Below are 13,813 nucleotides of genomic sequence, written 5' to 3' on the forward strand. Positions count from 1 at the left end.
TTTACAAAATCCCGCCCCCCCCCCCCCTCCGGGACTCTGTGTGGCTTCCGGCGCCACACAGGGTTTCCGGGGCTTAGAGCAGGGACAAAGGTGCAAAGGGCGGGAACTGAGTGGGTTGCCACGCCTGCGCTTTAGGTTTCAATCAGGTCCGTCCCACGGCTATAAATACGCTGCGCGGCGCTCCCTCAGGCCACTGTGCTTCAGAGTTCGCAGCTTCAGCTCCACCATGTCTGGTCGCGGCAAAGGCGGGAAGGGCCTGGGCAAGGGCGGCGCCAAGCGCCACCGCAAGGTGCTGCGCGACAACATCCAGGGCATCACCAAGCCCGCCATCCGCCGCCTGGCGCGGCGCGGCGGCGTCAAGCGCATCTCCGGGCTCATCTACGAGGAGACGCGCGGGGTGCTCAAGGTGTTCCTGGAGAACGTGATCCGCGACGCCGTCACCTACACGGAGCACGCCAAGCGCAAGACGGTCACGGCCATGGACGTGGTGTACGCGCTCAAGCGCCAGGGCCGCACCCTCTACGGCTTCGGCGGCTGAGCCCGCTCCCCGCCCGCCGGCTCCTGCGCAAAACCAAAGGCCCTTTTCAGGGCCGCCCACCTCACCTTAAAGGGCTGTTGCTTTGCTCCTGGCTGCAGTGTCACGTCCTGCAGCGGTTCATATAGTTAAGGGTTTGTAAGTTGCCTCCCCTGATGTTTTGTCCACTTGTGTTTTTAGAGGGAAGTGGAGGGGGGAAGCGGCAGAAACTGATGTGAAAAACCTGCAACCGAGGGAGGTGCGCTTTCCCTCCCGGAGTCAAACCCAGACCCTGGGTCTGATGGCTGAAGCCCTGCCCACTGATCCAGTGGCGGGTGCTGACTGCCATTCCCGTAATAACTGGTGGCTGGGGAGCGTGCACAGATCGGCGTGTTTCTCAGGACAGAGTGGCAGTTTCTGCTGCGTTAACGCGGGTATGCGGTCCCTAATCCAGCCTTGTCACGCAGAAGCAAGCCTCTGCCCTTCCAGGTCAGTGCGAGAAGGGACGTCTTCCGGTTTGCTTTAGGGGTTCGGTCTGCTCGGCGTTACTGGCTCACAAACCATCGGCTTCCGCACCTCGGTGCCCAGCGCAGGGACGTGGAAAAGCATCGGGGGCATTTGAGGTCTGCTCCCCGGCATATGCTTGGTTTGGCTCACATGTATTTTTATTTTTATGTTTTAAAATATATTTCACTTATTTATTTATTTTTTTTTACAGAGAGGAAGGGAGAGGGATAGAGAGCTAGAAACATCGGTGAGAAGAGAGAAACATCGATCAACTGTCCTCTACACACACCCCGCCGGGGATGTGCCCACAACCAAGGCACATGCCCCTGACCGGAATCGAACCTGGGGCCGTTCAGTCTGCAGACCGACGCTCTACCACTGAGCCAGACCTGGCAGGGCTGTATTTTTATTTCTTAAGAAAAGCATTTTTCTCTATTCCCACCTTAGTACTTCCCTCCACGTCCATCCTGGCCCGGGTCCCTCTCCTCCTGACCAGGACTCCCTCCCCCCCACATTGCTGAATGGAGCCTGGGGAGACCCGAAGGCAGGATGGGAACAGACTGGAGGCTGCAAACAATGAGCCTAATTAATGAGGCGTCTGAGTCCTGGGAATTGCGGGCGCCGTAGTTCTGAAATGAGTTAGAGGAGTGTGGGAAGGATTCTGTGATTTGCCATTAAAAAAAATAATAAAAATCTAGTTCTAAGCGCCTGCCTGAAAGTTCCAAGGAGATGAAAGCAGTTGCGGTAACCATTTTCTCTTCCAGGAGCGCCGCGGGCGCCCAGCAAAATGTTCCTTAAAAACTCGGAGATAAAGCGCCAGACGAGGTCCCTAACGGCCCCGGGCGGGCCGGGCCGGAGTTAAGAGCCGCAGGGCCGCCGGGCGGGGGCCGCAGCGCCACCTAGAGGCCGTGCCGCGTCAGAGCGGGATTTTCAAACGCCGGCGCCGCCCTTCGGCGCCAAGTGATGACGTTTCTCATTCGCGACCCGGCGCCGCGGCCGAGTCCGGAGCCCACGGAGAGCGGCGCCTCCCGGCCGCCCGCCCGCGGGGAAGGGGAAGGTGAGTGGGCGCCGCGCCTCAGCCCCGTTGGGTTACACCCCTGGGGTGCGGGGCACGTGTGGGCGGAAGTCTACACTGTGCTCAGCTGTTTCTGTGAAGGCGTGGGTGGCTCTGAAAAGAGCCTTTGGGGTCGGGAGCCGGGCCGCGGCGCCTCACTTGGAGCTGGTGTACTTGGTGACGGCCTTGGTGCCCTCGGACACGGCGTGCTTGGCCAGCTCGCCGGGCAGCAGCAGGCGCACGGCCGTCTGGATCTCGCGGGACGTGATGGTGGAGCGCTTGTTGTAGTGCGCCAGGCGCGACGCCTCGCCCGCGATGCGCTCGAAGATGTCGTTGACGAACGAGTTCATGATGCCCATGGCCTTGGACGAGATGCCTGTGTCAGGGTGCACCTGCTTGAGCACCTTGTACACGTACACCGAGTAGCTCTCCTTGCGGCTGCGCTTGCGCTTCTTGCCGTCCTTCTTCTGCGCCTTGGTCACCGCCTTCTTGGAGCCCTTCTTCGGGGCGGGCGCGGACTTGGCGGGCTCGGGCATGGTCAGATGGTGGAGGAGAGCGGAGATCGGAGGAAATGGAGAGAAAGGGATGTCTCCCTTTTATGTAGGACTTGGTATGCAAATATGGTGTCATAGCAAAGCGTTGTGTCTGATTGGTGGATGTTCAGAGCGACGTCAAAAAATTATCTCTGTCCAATCTGAACGCGAGCCCCACATTTGAATTTTCACTGGTTTAAGCTGCAACCTTTCCCCCCAACTGATAAAATCAAGGTATGTAGATGAATCATCACAATTTCTCGTTTAGTTTTTTGACTACCCTATCTTTTTTTTTCAATTTTAAATATATATTTTTTATTGTGGGCAGCCTTACAGATATCTCCCATTTCCCCCTCCTCCCAGCCCCTACCCGCCCCCAGGTCTTCACCACCCTATTGCCCATGTCCATGGCCTAAGCATGTAAGTATATAAGTTCTTTGGAGTTCTCTTGTCTCGCCCCCCCCCCACATCGAGGTATGTCAACCTCTTCCGTCCCTCCCTGCTTCGAGACTTATTTTGTTGTCCAATTCATTTGTTCACTAGATTCCACAAATAAGTGGAATCATGTGGTATTTGTCTTTCCCAGTTTGGCTGCAGTCTTAAGCAATGACACCATTCTTCACGCTCAAAAAAGGTTTACAAAATGTGCTGGCCAAATAGGTTTATAAAAATACCGCCTCTGCCTTTTCCTACTGTTTCCTTGTTCGGGGGCGGCAACCAGTTCTTCAAGGCACCAGGGAAGGGGCAATTTGAGGTGTTTTTGTTTTGTTTTGGTTTTTTTAGTGAAATCATTTATTTGGGAGATATTTCTAGGAAATGGGGTGGGACATGAGACAGGGAATGGAGGGCAGTCAACAGAATTTGAGTTTCTTAAGCTACAGGGGCAACTGGAGGAAGAACAAGAAAAAAATGGGTGGTTTGCCATCACCCAGACAAGCCCTAGGGCAGTGTTGTTTCACAATGCAGAGATTAGAGTGAAATGAAAGGCCAGGGGGGAGAAAGCACAGTAAGTTTACTTGAAGGGAGATTAGGGAGGAATTTGTTGGTCATTTGGTTACAATGCTTCATCCTGAAAAGTGTCAAATCATTCCCAGTCTAGTCTCAGAAGAGGATCAAATAGTTCTTCAGTGTAACTTGTGAAGTGATTAAACAAATCAAGTGAAGGAAACCTGTGTTTAACAGCTAAAAACAATTGTCCTCATTTGGCTGAAATTGACCTCTTTGCTAGTTCTTTAATGCCCATCTTTTTGCAGGGAGATGCATCCTTTTGGATTTTCCTTCCCCCCCCCCTCCCCCCCTCCCCCCCCTCCCCCCCCCCCTCCCCCGCAACAGCAAAGCCGGGCAGCTACTGCAGGTGGCAGTCTGGCACCAACAAGCCAGGCTCCTGGATCAGTAGGTCTCACCTTTGTTTTGTAAGAGACTTGACTTGCTTGCTTTCTCCTTTCAGCGAGGAGGAAACCTGCAGAGAGACCTACTCAACTTCCTCCTGTCTCCCTTGCTGCTGTTGTAACCGAGGGAGCCATGTCCAAATAACAGTGAATGGGCTGTATTTGTATTTGCTTAATCCTAAACCCCACACCTGATTGAATTTTGCTTTTTCGGAAAAGGAAACAAGACATATACATAAAGTAGCAGAAACCGAGTTTTTGTGTGATCAGAAAGGCGTTTACCTCACCTGCCCAGCTGCCCCCACAGCTACTGCCGTTTTACTCAGCCCCCGAGTAGGTTCATAAGCACCGTCTGTAGAGCCGCAAATTTAACCTGCTGTCCCTGCCCGGCTGCCTCCAGTCCCACTCTCTGCCACAGCTCCTCCTGGGAGACATCCTCTCGTTTCCTTCATCGGAGCCTCCTGCAGCCCCTTTCCGTACTGGCCTGGGTCCTGGAGGAACGGGCTTGATCCCCCTGACTGACCCTTGCTTCCCAGTTGATTTTACAGTCTCCTTTCTGTTGGGGTCGCCGAAGGTGGAACACAGGAGGCGGAAAGGGGTAAAAATTATGGATTTGTTAGGTCATCAGGAAAACCGGGTGGGCTGAGCCCCACCTGGCGGCAGTGCCCAGTGACAGGGAGAGTTTGAAGGACTCCAGGCGGGCTTTTTCCGGGTACAGAGTGCTCCGGGCCGGTGGGTCCCAAGGGGAAGATCCTGTTCTTAGCAAGTGGAATGTGGTCTCGGCAGAAGGGAAGTCAATGTCGGTTGTGAACTGGCCTAAAGGTCAGTTCCCAGGGGAGGAGGCATCCAGTCGATGATTTGGATGCGATTATTTGGTCTAACACTTTCTTCCAGAGCCTGGCTACTCACATTGAGTCCCTGAGCCACCAACAGCAAGTCACCCAGGAACTGGTTGGAAATGCAGAGCCATGGGCACCACCCTTGACCTCCAAACCAGACTCAGCACCTTAAGGAGACCCCCACTCCCTTGGTGCAGGCGGAAGCCAAGGGCTGAGGGGTCTTTGCTCTTCATGGCAGGAAGGGGTGGCTAGGAGATACCAAAGGGCGTGAAGGAGCACGTTCCCCTGGAACCCCGTTTCCCACACATTTTTAACCCCCCCCCTTTTTTTTACTTTTCCTCAAGGAAATGTTTATTGCATATTAGTGATCATATTTTACAGAAAAATTAAGTGTATGCACTTTTCAAAAACATAACATTAAAATCAAGGCATCTATCATATCTACACTGAGTGGCCAGATTATTTTGATCTCTGAACGCATAATAATCTGGCCACTGAGTGTATATCCTATATAATAAAAGGCTAATACGCAATTTGACCAGTTCAACCAGCAGGCAAGCCAGCCAACGACCCATGTCCCCTCTCCCTGGCCAGGCTGGCCACGCCCCACCCATGCAGGAATTCATGCACTGGACCTCTAATATATTATATACACACTGAGTAGCCAGATTATTATGTGTTCAGAGATCATCATAATCTGGCCACTCAGTGTATATGCTGAAGCAAATTCTCCCTGGTTTTCAGAACTCAGCCTTCCACGGTGATTCTGGTCCAGGGTCACCAGTCATCGTTTGCATTGGCTGAGGATATTATCCGTTTTTGGAGCAAAATCTTCTTTACACGTGACAATCGTTTCCATAGGAAACCAACCCTTCCGGGGCTCAGTTACTTCATCCCTTGGCTCTGGGCACTCACATGCTGAGACATCTTTCTGTTCTATGTCATCACCTGATTGTTTGTGGCCCCCCCTCCCCCCGCCCACACAGGAGGGAAAATCAAGGAGCCCCTCGGGGCCCAAGTGCCCAGGTCTAGGCAGCCGTCCAGATGCTTGGCCTGCGGAGCAAGGACCCAAACGATCTCCCCTTTCCACTCTTTGTCCACGATTATGTGTTGTCGGTTATCGTTAGCATTGCCACTAGCTTTTAAAGTTTTTTTTTCTAAATTTATTTAATTAGTTGGGAATGTTAGTGTATTTACATTTGGGGTAAAATTGAAAGCCACCAACTGTGAGACAAAGCTCTGAAGTTAAATCAACATGAATCCCTTCAGCTGTGGTAATTCCCTTCCTCAATTCCATCCTCCCCATGAGATTCACCAGGAGAGGGGCACTTCTTTGCGCAAATACACGTGACTGTTCTGTGACTAACGCATATTGCCGGGAAACACAAGACGTTTGTGGTCTGATTCACGTCAATGAAGGAAAAAGATGAATCCTAAAGTAAGCATTGGGTCAGTAGCCCTCGGCCATTTGCCCACTTGTAACGCTGGGCTGACAGGGTTTAAAATTTAAACTTTAAATAATGGGTATGAGGACCAACCAACTAATTTTAAGCATGTGGATCATAAATAGGTTGATAAAGAAAAGGCGCAGGCCCAAAGTGGCAAAAGCTCAAGATAACAAATTTAGATTTAATAACTGATGTAATTACAGCTCCAATCTCTCCCAAAGTAATCGCCCCTCTCCCCCCTTTTTTAAAGCGAAGGGAGAAATGTAATCTTCATAAACTAATCTGGAATTTTCCAGTCAAGTACCAGTAAGGTAATCAGTCTAAAGAATCCTCTCCTTAGAAAGAAGAGGCAATCTGCAGGATAAACATCCTCTCACCCTCTTCCCCCACAGAAAAGACGCCTATGCCTTCCTTTTCTTTTGTAAATCGCTTCCTCTCCCCACCCTTCTTCCTATGAAAACTGCAGGTTGTGCGACCCCTGAGAGCCCCTGGTAGTAGCTAAAGGCCATGCTGTCTGCAGCCTGATGCATGACACCCTAGGAGATAATCGGACCTACTTTGTTTGCCTGCATTTTGTGTGGCCACAAGATGAGCCTGGCCTCTCTGTAGCTTGGAAGAGTGGTGAGGATTGACCCAAAGTGGAGTAGTTATTCCATGTGCACATGGATTTACTGCGTTCCACAGGATACAGGGCAGACAGAATAGTCCAAGAATTGTGTTACATAAAAAAGAGGTTCAGGCCTGGTAAGAAGATACTTTATGGAAAGGATTATGGACAGGAGGAAAGGGATCATTACAGAAGGGATTTTCTTCAGACGGAAGTGTTAGCAAGATTAGGAACAAAGGTGTATAGGAGTGTGAGAAAGTGACTTGATTAGCTAGCCAGCAGATCAGGAAATATTTTACTCTGAGGTCTTTCAATTCTCCACTGGGACCTTCAACAAGGTGAAGGGTGGGTCAGTGTTCTGGAGCCTGGGGGCATGGAGAAAATGTAATGTTTGGCTGATAAGCCTGTTATTCTGATTGATTAATTAGGATTAGCAGTTCAACTAATCATCTATGAATTAAAGAATGTGAATTGGGAGAACCTGTGATGGAGGTCAGCGGAGTTCACCCTTGAGGCCTCAGGCTTTGGGGGGAAAGTGGCTCCCTGTAAGCCACTTCTGCAATACAGAGGAGGGGAGGGGTTCCCTCTAACCTCAGTGTTCTGGAATCTCAAGTCTCAGATAAAAGCCAATATTGTCTGTTACATTCAACGATATCTCATTGAGATCTTGCTGGACCTGATGTTTAAGTACAGTAACTGTGTAAAGGATTGAACATACTTGGTTTTAATTTAATTTAATTTAATTTAATCTGAAATGAAATTTAATTGATTAAATCTCATTTAATAAAAAGACAAGTTGGATGCCATGGGAATGGCCCCTCCAGGTAGTTTCTGGGTCCGGTTATGACAGATCCTTTGATGATTAGCTGAAGAGCATTACTTGGACCACCGGATTGATTGTTCATTGAAAAAAATCGAGTACTCTGCTTTAAATAACTGGATTACTCTGATGGACTTTTCCCTATAAAAATTCTCTCCAGATCCAAGAAGTGATTGATATTTTAAGTTCTACATAAAACATAACTCTACACAATGGTAGATATTAAATGTAATATGTAGTTATTTGTTATATGATTGTGGTCTGATGGACATTTTATGTTTTCATTTGCTTTCTCAGAAAAGTATTGTTAGAGTTTTGGGATATGTAGAATATTTTATATTTTTATGATGTCTACTTTTAAAGCAAAAGAATGTGTATAATAAAAATGTGCATTAGAAAGTGTTGCATTTATTTGATTCTGAAAATACCATGCCTGGATTTAAAAAGTAATAAAATAATGAGGGGGAAATATGGCTGGGACATGTTCACCAAGGGACAGCAAGTACAGTAATGCTGATGTCAGTCACATTTCAAAGCTGGAAGGACCAGTGGGGCTGGAGAGGGACACTGAGGGAGTTTTACTTCCAATGTGGACAACAAGGTACTATTCTGGGAAGCAAAATGCCTAAGGACTAGATAAAGCACAAAGCCAGAAAGAAAAAAAAAAAACAGAGAAAAGGCTGGAAATTTCCTGGAATGAGATCCTAGGAGCTGAAACCATGGTGATGAGCACAGCAAACGGGGTTCCCTGGGCCACATTCCATGATCAGGATTGTGAGCTTTGTTACCTAAAGTCTGCCCCAGGGGAGAGGGCCCTTGGACCGAACTGGAGACACCGTGCACAAAGCCAAGGCCCGTTGAGAAAGCGTGGGGTATAGAGGAAAAAATTATATTTTGAAAGATTCCTAAGAAGATCTGGGCAGGCCTGGGTGGTGGAAGTTCTAGGACATCCACCGCAGGGGTTTAATCTCGGACCTTAGAGGGGAGAGATTCAGTGAAAGCATCTTGAAATGAAAAATTACTGCGGGCTTTTGGCGCCACCTAGTGTCAGATGAAAGCAAAGATTAACTCCTTATGAATAGTTTCCAAAAGAAAGAACCTTGAGAATGCGATGGACGGCTTTTACAAAAATTAAACTTAACATTAAAGGATAATTTTCAAGAAAAAGGTAAACAAGTTGTGATTACGAGGAAATGGGGTAGTGAAAAGCCTTCTCTCCTATACCCTTCAACCTAAAGGATGCCAAGCACAGCTGGCTTTACAGGTTTTAGTGAAGTGTGAGGAACTGATAATCCCTATTTAACAAGGCATTTCCATGGAAATATAATAGTTCTCTTCCCCCCTTTCCCCTTTGAAAATGCACGACCTAATTATGTACCTATCCTAGATAGAAACAAAGGAAGAGACAGGAGAGAAAACTATAGTCTTGTCTTATGGACATTCATTTAAAAAGTGTTATTTAAAACACAAACTCAAAAATAAAAAAAAATAAAACACAAACTCATGAAAAGCAAGAGGATATATGTTATTTGAAAAATAATAGTATACATGTAGGGCTTATTCCAAGAATGGAGCAAAAATTTAACATCACAAATCTTCCAGTGAGAGATATTAGAAAAAAACAAACAAAACTGTGGTAATCATCATTGATACAATGGAAATATAAGATAACACCCTTACATCTTATACTTTTAAAAAAATTTTATCAGGCATTTTTTATATACTGAGAGTGAAAAGGAGTAGCTACTTCATAAGGAGTACCTACAGTGTGCATAAAATTTAATGATCAATTTTGGAAGGATTCCCAAAAAGCCAAAACGGAAAGCAAAAGTTCTACTTTTCTGGTACTGTTATTCACCATGGCACCAAGGGCCCAGCCAATATTTTTAGACCAAGACAGGAAGTACTAATGACAGCGATTCAATAAGAAAAGATGTTATCTTTCTTGTGTGAAAATATGTCATTGCAAAACTTCCATGAGCATGTATAAACACTTAGATTTCACAAAGTGCTACAGAGTGGGTGGACATACGAATTCACGGCCTTCCTATGACATCAGCAGTGACCCACCTGGAATGGAAATAAAAGCCTCACACCATTTACAATTGCACAACAGACAAAGGATTGTAAGGTCAAGAAAAAAACAACAAAACACTCCAGATCCATATAAATAAAACTGAAATGCCACTAACAGACACACATGAAGATTTACTTGTATTGATAGCTAGCTATGCAACATTCATGTCTTGTGATGATTTAATGTGCTGAAATGCTCATAAATTTAAAAAACAAAACAAAACCTGAACAGGTAATGTCATGCCACAAAGCCCTGATGGATTTTTGGTGAAGCATTGTAAAAGTCATGTTGATGAGCAAGAATAATCCGGTGACACCCGCCACCCCCCTCCCCCCCCCCCCGCCCAACACACACACACACACTCACACCCAGAGGCAGAAATAAGGAATGGTGGATTCCCTCTCGGGGCTGGTGCTTTAAGAGGGGCTGGGGTGATCCTGAGGCACCCGTGTTTGCTGGTCTTTCTTGGCCAAGCTGACCAGAGGGTTCAGAGCCTGGCTGGAGTGGGTGTAAACGTTTGCTGCCGTTTTCTGGAATGGCCGCTTAGAGTTAGCCACAGGCGATGTCCTTCCGAGCGATGGCTGAGGGCAGCGACCCGGAGCTGAACCTCCTGCGCAGCGCCCGTCTGCCGGGAGTGACTGGGACGTTGGCCACATTAAGCTAAGCTTTGGGCCAATCTCTAATTCCGTGGGTAAGATCGGGATGATGAGAGCTCACAGATATGTTAGGAGAATGACCCGTGAACATCTGGAAAGCACTGGAGACGCCTGGGCGCTTGCAAAATAATCTGTAGGAATAGGGCAATATGTACATTGGTCAGAACGCTGTCAGTTACGACTGATTAGCAGGCTGGGAGCACAGCAGGTGCAGGTGGGCAGGGCCACCGCGTGGGTCTCTGCTCCTGTACCGGGGTCCACAGTCCTCTCGCAAGGCCCAGTCTGAGAGTACACAGGCCTCCCCAGCTCCGGCCTACCTCTTTGGGGCAATCATCGATGGATCCCGGGGCTCCTGCACTGTGACAGGCACAGGCCTGGCTGGGGGGACCAGAGCAAGAATTTCACGCACTGGACCACTAGTAACTAAATAAAATGCAACTGAACAGGGAAGGGGCGTGTGCCACCTGCACCCAAGTCTGAACTGTCTTTTGTGGCTCAGGCCCCTTCCTTTATGAAAATAACAATAACAAAAAGAACACTTAAATTATGCAAAGCTTAATACTTTCACATGTTGGTCGAGCTGAACGTTTATTTTTTTCTCCTGATTTTAGGGGTTTCAGTCACTTCGTGAGCCCCTGGAAGTACTGTGGGCTCTGGGATGGCGCCGAAGATAACATTTAAAAAATCACTTCTTTAAGTAGGAAAACATAACCCCACACACTCACGCACGTACACCCCTAGTCCGCACACCAATGCCCTGCACGTGTGGTGACGGCAGAGGGGTGCTGCCGGCAGGCGTTTGGGAAGTTTGAGGGGTGCCCTCAGACTCGGAGGAGGGGAACACGGACCACGGGGGGCGGTGCCTGCTTCTTCCACACCAAAGTGCTCGGTTTTGTGCTTTTCTCTATGAATGGCCCGGAGGACGGCTCACCCCAAAAGTAAGGTTCCCAGACGTCCCGATTTTTAATAATTTGTCGCGCGTCCCGCGGCGTTTAAAAAAGTCCCGATTTTTTAAAACGCCGCGGGACAAACTGTTAAGAATCGGGACTGTCCCGCCAAAAGCGGGACGTCTGGTCACCTTACCCAAAAGCCGCCAGGACCCCTTGGTCTGCGGACCAGCCAGCCGCAGGCGAAAGGCGGAAGTACGCGCCGGAGACCCCGTGGGGGCGGGGGAGCGGCGGGAACAGAGTGCGTAACGAAGACGCGTAAAGTACGTCCCAGTCAGGTTGTGGAGGGACCGGAAGCCAGCGTGTAGGGAGGTGGGTGCGTAGAGTCCGCGGAGGAGTGTGGGTACGTAGGAAGGAGGGAAGGACTGGCCCGATAGCATTAGGAAGACGCATGCGCGGAGGGGCGTGGTTGGGGGGAGACACCGGAAACGGCCTGGGGTTGAGTCCAAGAGGACGCATGCGCGGGGGGCGTGGTTAAGGGAGACAACGGAAATGGGGCGTGAGGTTGAGTACTGTAGGACGCATGCGCGGAGGGCGCGGTTTGGGGGGGGGGGATACACAAGAAGTGGGGTGTGAGATTGAGTACTGGAAAACGCATGCGCGGAGGGCGCAGTTAGGGGAGACACAGGAAGTAGGGCGTGAGGTTGAGTACTGGAGGACGCATGCTCGGAGGGCGTGGTTAGGGGTTGAGAGGGGGCGGGAAGGGAAGACACCGGAAGCGGGGTGTGGGGTTGAGTCCACGACGACCCAAGCGGGAGAGGTCTGGGGTATGGAAAGCGGGGCGGGCCCCGCCCCAGAAGGAAGACTTAGGGCAAGTTCCTGAGAGTGGAGACTTGGAAGAAGGGCGTGATGGATGGCGGGAGGAGGAAGCCTGTGCGGAAGGCCTTGGAATGGGGAGATGGCGGAAGCGGGGCGTGGCGCGATTTCCTTTCCACCCCTTTGTACCCGCATTGGGAGGATGGCCTCCCTCCCTGTTTAAACCTCCGTGGTGTTGGGGCTTGTGTGGCTGTTTGGTATTAGCATTTCTGAGAAGGGCAGTTCCTCCAGTGTGATCTCCGGACCAGCTGCTCGGGCATCGCCTGGGTAACAGGAAAAGACGAATGGCCGGGCGATTCGGGGCGCACTCACGGTTGAGATGCTTTCAGGTGTTGTTTCCCTTAGTCCCGGCGCCGGATGTGAACTCGCCAGCGTCCGCTGCAAGGCTGTTTCCCTTTAAGGCTGTCACCACCGCTCAGACAGTGAGTGCTGAGGCCTCACCTACTCAGACCTTAAAACCAGAAAATACGTGAAAAATAAATTTTATGTTTAGAAAAGGCGGTATGTTCGGAGAAATATTTGCATTAAAAATGCAGAATTTCAGTACTTTCTCCACACATTTTATTAATCACATCATAGATGTGTTGCCAATCCTCTCACACTTCTCTAGGTAAAATAATGAAATCCCACTAAGTAGGCTTGTGACCGAAGTAAATTCTATTTTTATGATTGAAACAGGTAATAAAATAAGAAAGCTAAACACCGTGTTGGGCTCCTCCACTCCGGGAACGACCTTTTGATGGATCAATGTGCAGGAGCCAGGCGGGGTTGAATTTGTATGAAACAGTCCTTATTCTCAGGCAGATCAGACTTTTCATACTTCATAACTTCTGTGGGGTGATTCACATTTTCAGTTACTGTTACATTCATTTATTCTCTGCATTCATCTCTGCCCTAATTGGAAAAAAATAAATAAATAAAAGGTGTTTGTTAGGCGCCATTTTTCCACCTGCATTAGTATTTGCTACACAATGAAGTAGATCCTTTTTACATTTGCTTGTATCCCGTGCCATGAAGTATATCTGCAGGATCGCCTACACTTTAGTCATTGTTAGCATGAACAGAGAATGACTCAGTGCATACTTAGTCAGGGGCTGTTCCTGAAAAAATATAGGCTCCTTGCTCCACATCCCACAACGACCCCTCTTGGGGCGGTATTCCAACAGCCAAAAGCTCATATTCCCTCTCCTCAGTTTTTGAGTTGCAGAGAATTGGCTACTCTGATTTACATTTTAAATCAGTGGCTAAGGAAAATATAACCGGTAGCAATTGCTAGGTTCATAACAGGTTGTCAGAACTGTTTTTTAAGAGTTTTACATGAGCCAGACCCTGGTAGCTCGGTGGTTGAGTGTTGACCTATGAACCAGGAGGTCATGCTTCAACTCCATGGTTAGGGCACATCCCAGTGGGGGAGGGTGTGTGTGTGTGTGTGTGTGCAAGAGGCAGCTCATCATTTCCATTTGGTTATTTTATTTTTTTGTGGTGTTCTGGAACAAAAATTTAAATATCTCCGAGCCCCATTTTCTTCTTTTTCAAAACTGTGAAGGCAAAAGGTGTTGTTTTTGTTGTTGGTGTTGTTTACAACTATTACAGTTAGTCACTGAAAG

At 48.8% G+C, this 13,813-nt stretch overlaps 2 protein-coding genes and 1 long non-coding RNA gene across 3 annotated transcripts; 2 read left to right on the top strand and 1 right to left on the bottom strand.

Annotated features, from left to right (window-relative positions):
- The first annotated feature begins 2 nt into the window (after positions 1–2).
- LOC311612329 (histone H4) lies at positions 3–1,234 on the top strand. Its single transcript, XM_084865184.1, has one exon. It carries the CDS (start codon positions 227–229, stop codon positions 536–538), a length of 312 nt encoding a protein of 103 aa, XP_084721310.1. The 5' UTR covers positions 3–226; the 3' UTR covers positions 539–1,234.
- Positions 1,235–1,265: 31 nt separating this feature from the next.
- On the top strand, positions 1,266–8,111 carry LOC311612331. Its single transcript, XR_014793274.1, has 2 exons — positions 1,266–2,078; positions 4,891–8,111. It is a non-coding gene; the product is annotated as an uncharacterized lncRNA (long non-coding RNA).
- Positions 2,088–3,015, bottom strand: LOC311612330 (histone H2B type 1-C/E/F/G/I). Its single transcript, XM_084865185.1, has one exon. The coding sequence runs from the start codon at positions 2,609–2,611 to the stop codon at positions 2,231–2,233; it is 381 nt and encodes a 126-aa protein (XP_084721311.1). The 5' UTR covers positions 2,612–3,015; the 3' UTR covers positions 2,088–2,230.
- Positions 8,112–13,813: the final 5,702 nt, after the last annotated feature.

Source organism: Pipistrellus hanaki (genome assembly GCF_964339955.1).
Source record: "Pipistrellus hanaki genome assembly, chromosome: 18".
NCBI classification, from domain to species: domain Eukaryota; kingdom Metazoa; phylum Chordata; class Mammalia; order Chiroptera; family Vespertilionidae; genus Pipistrellus; species Pipistrellus hanaki.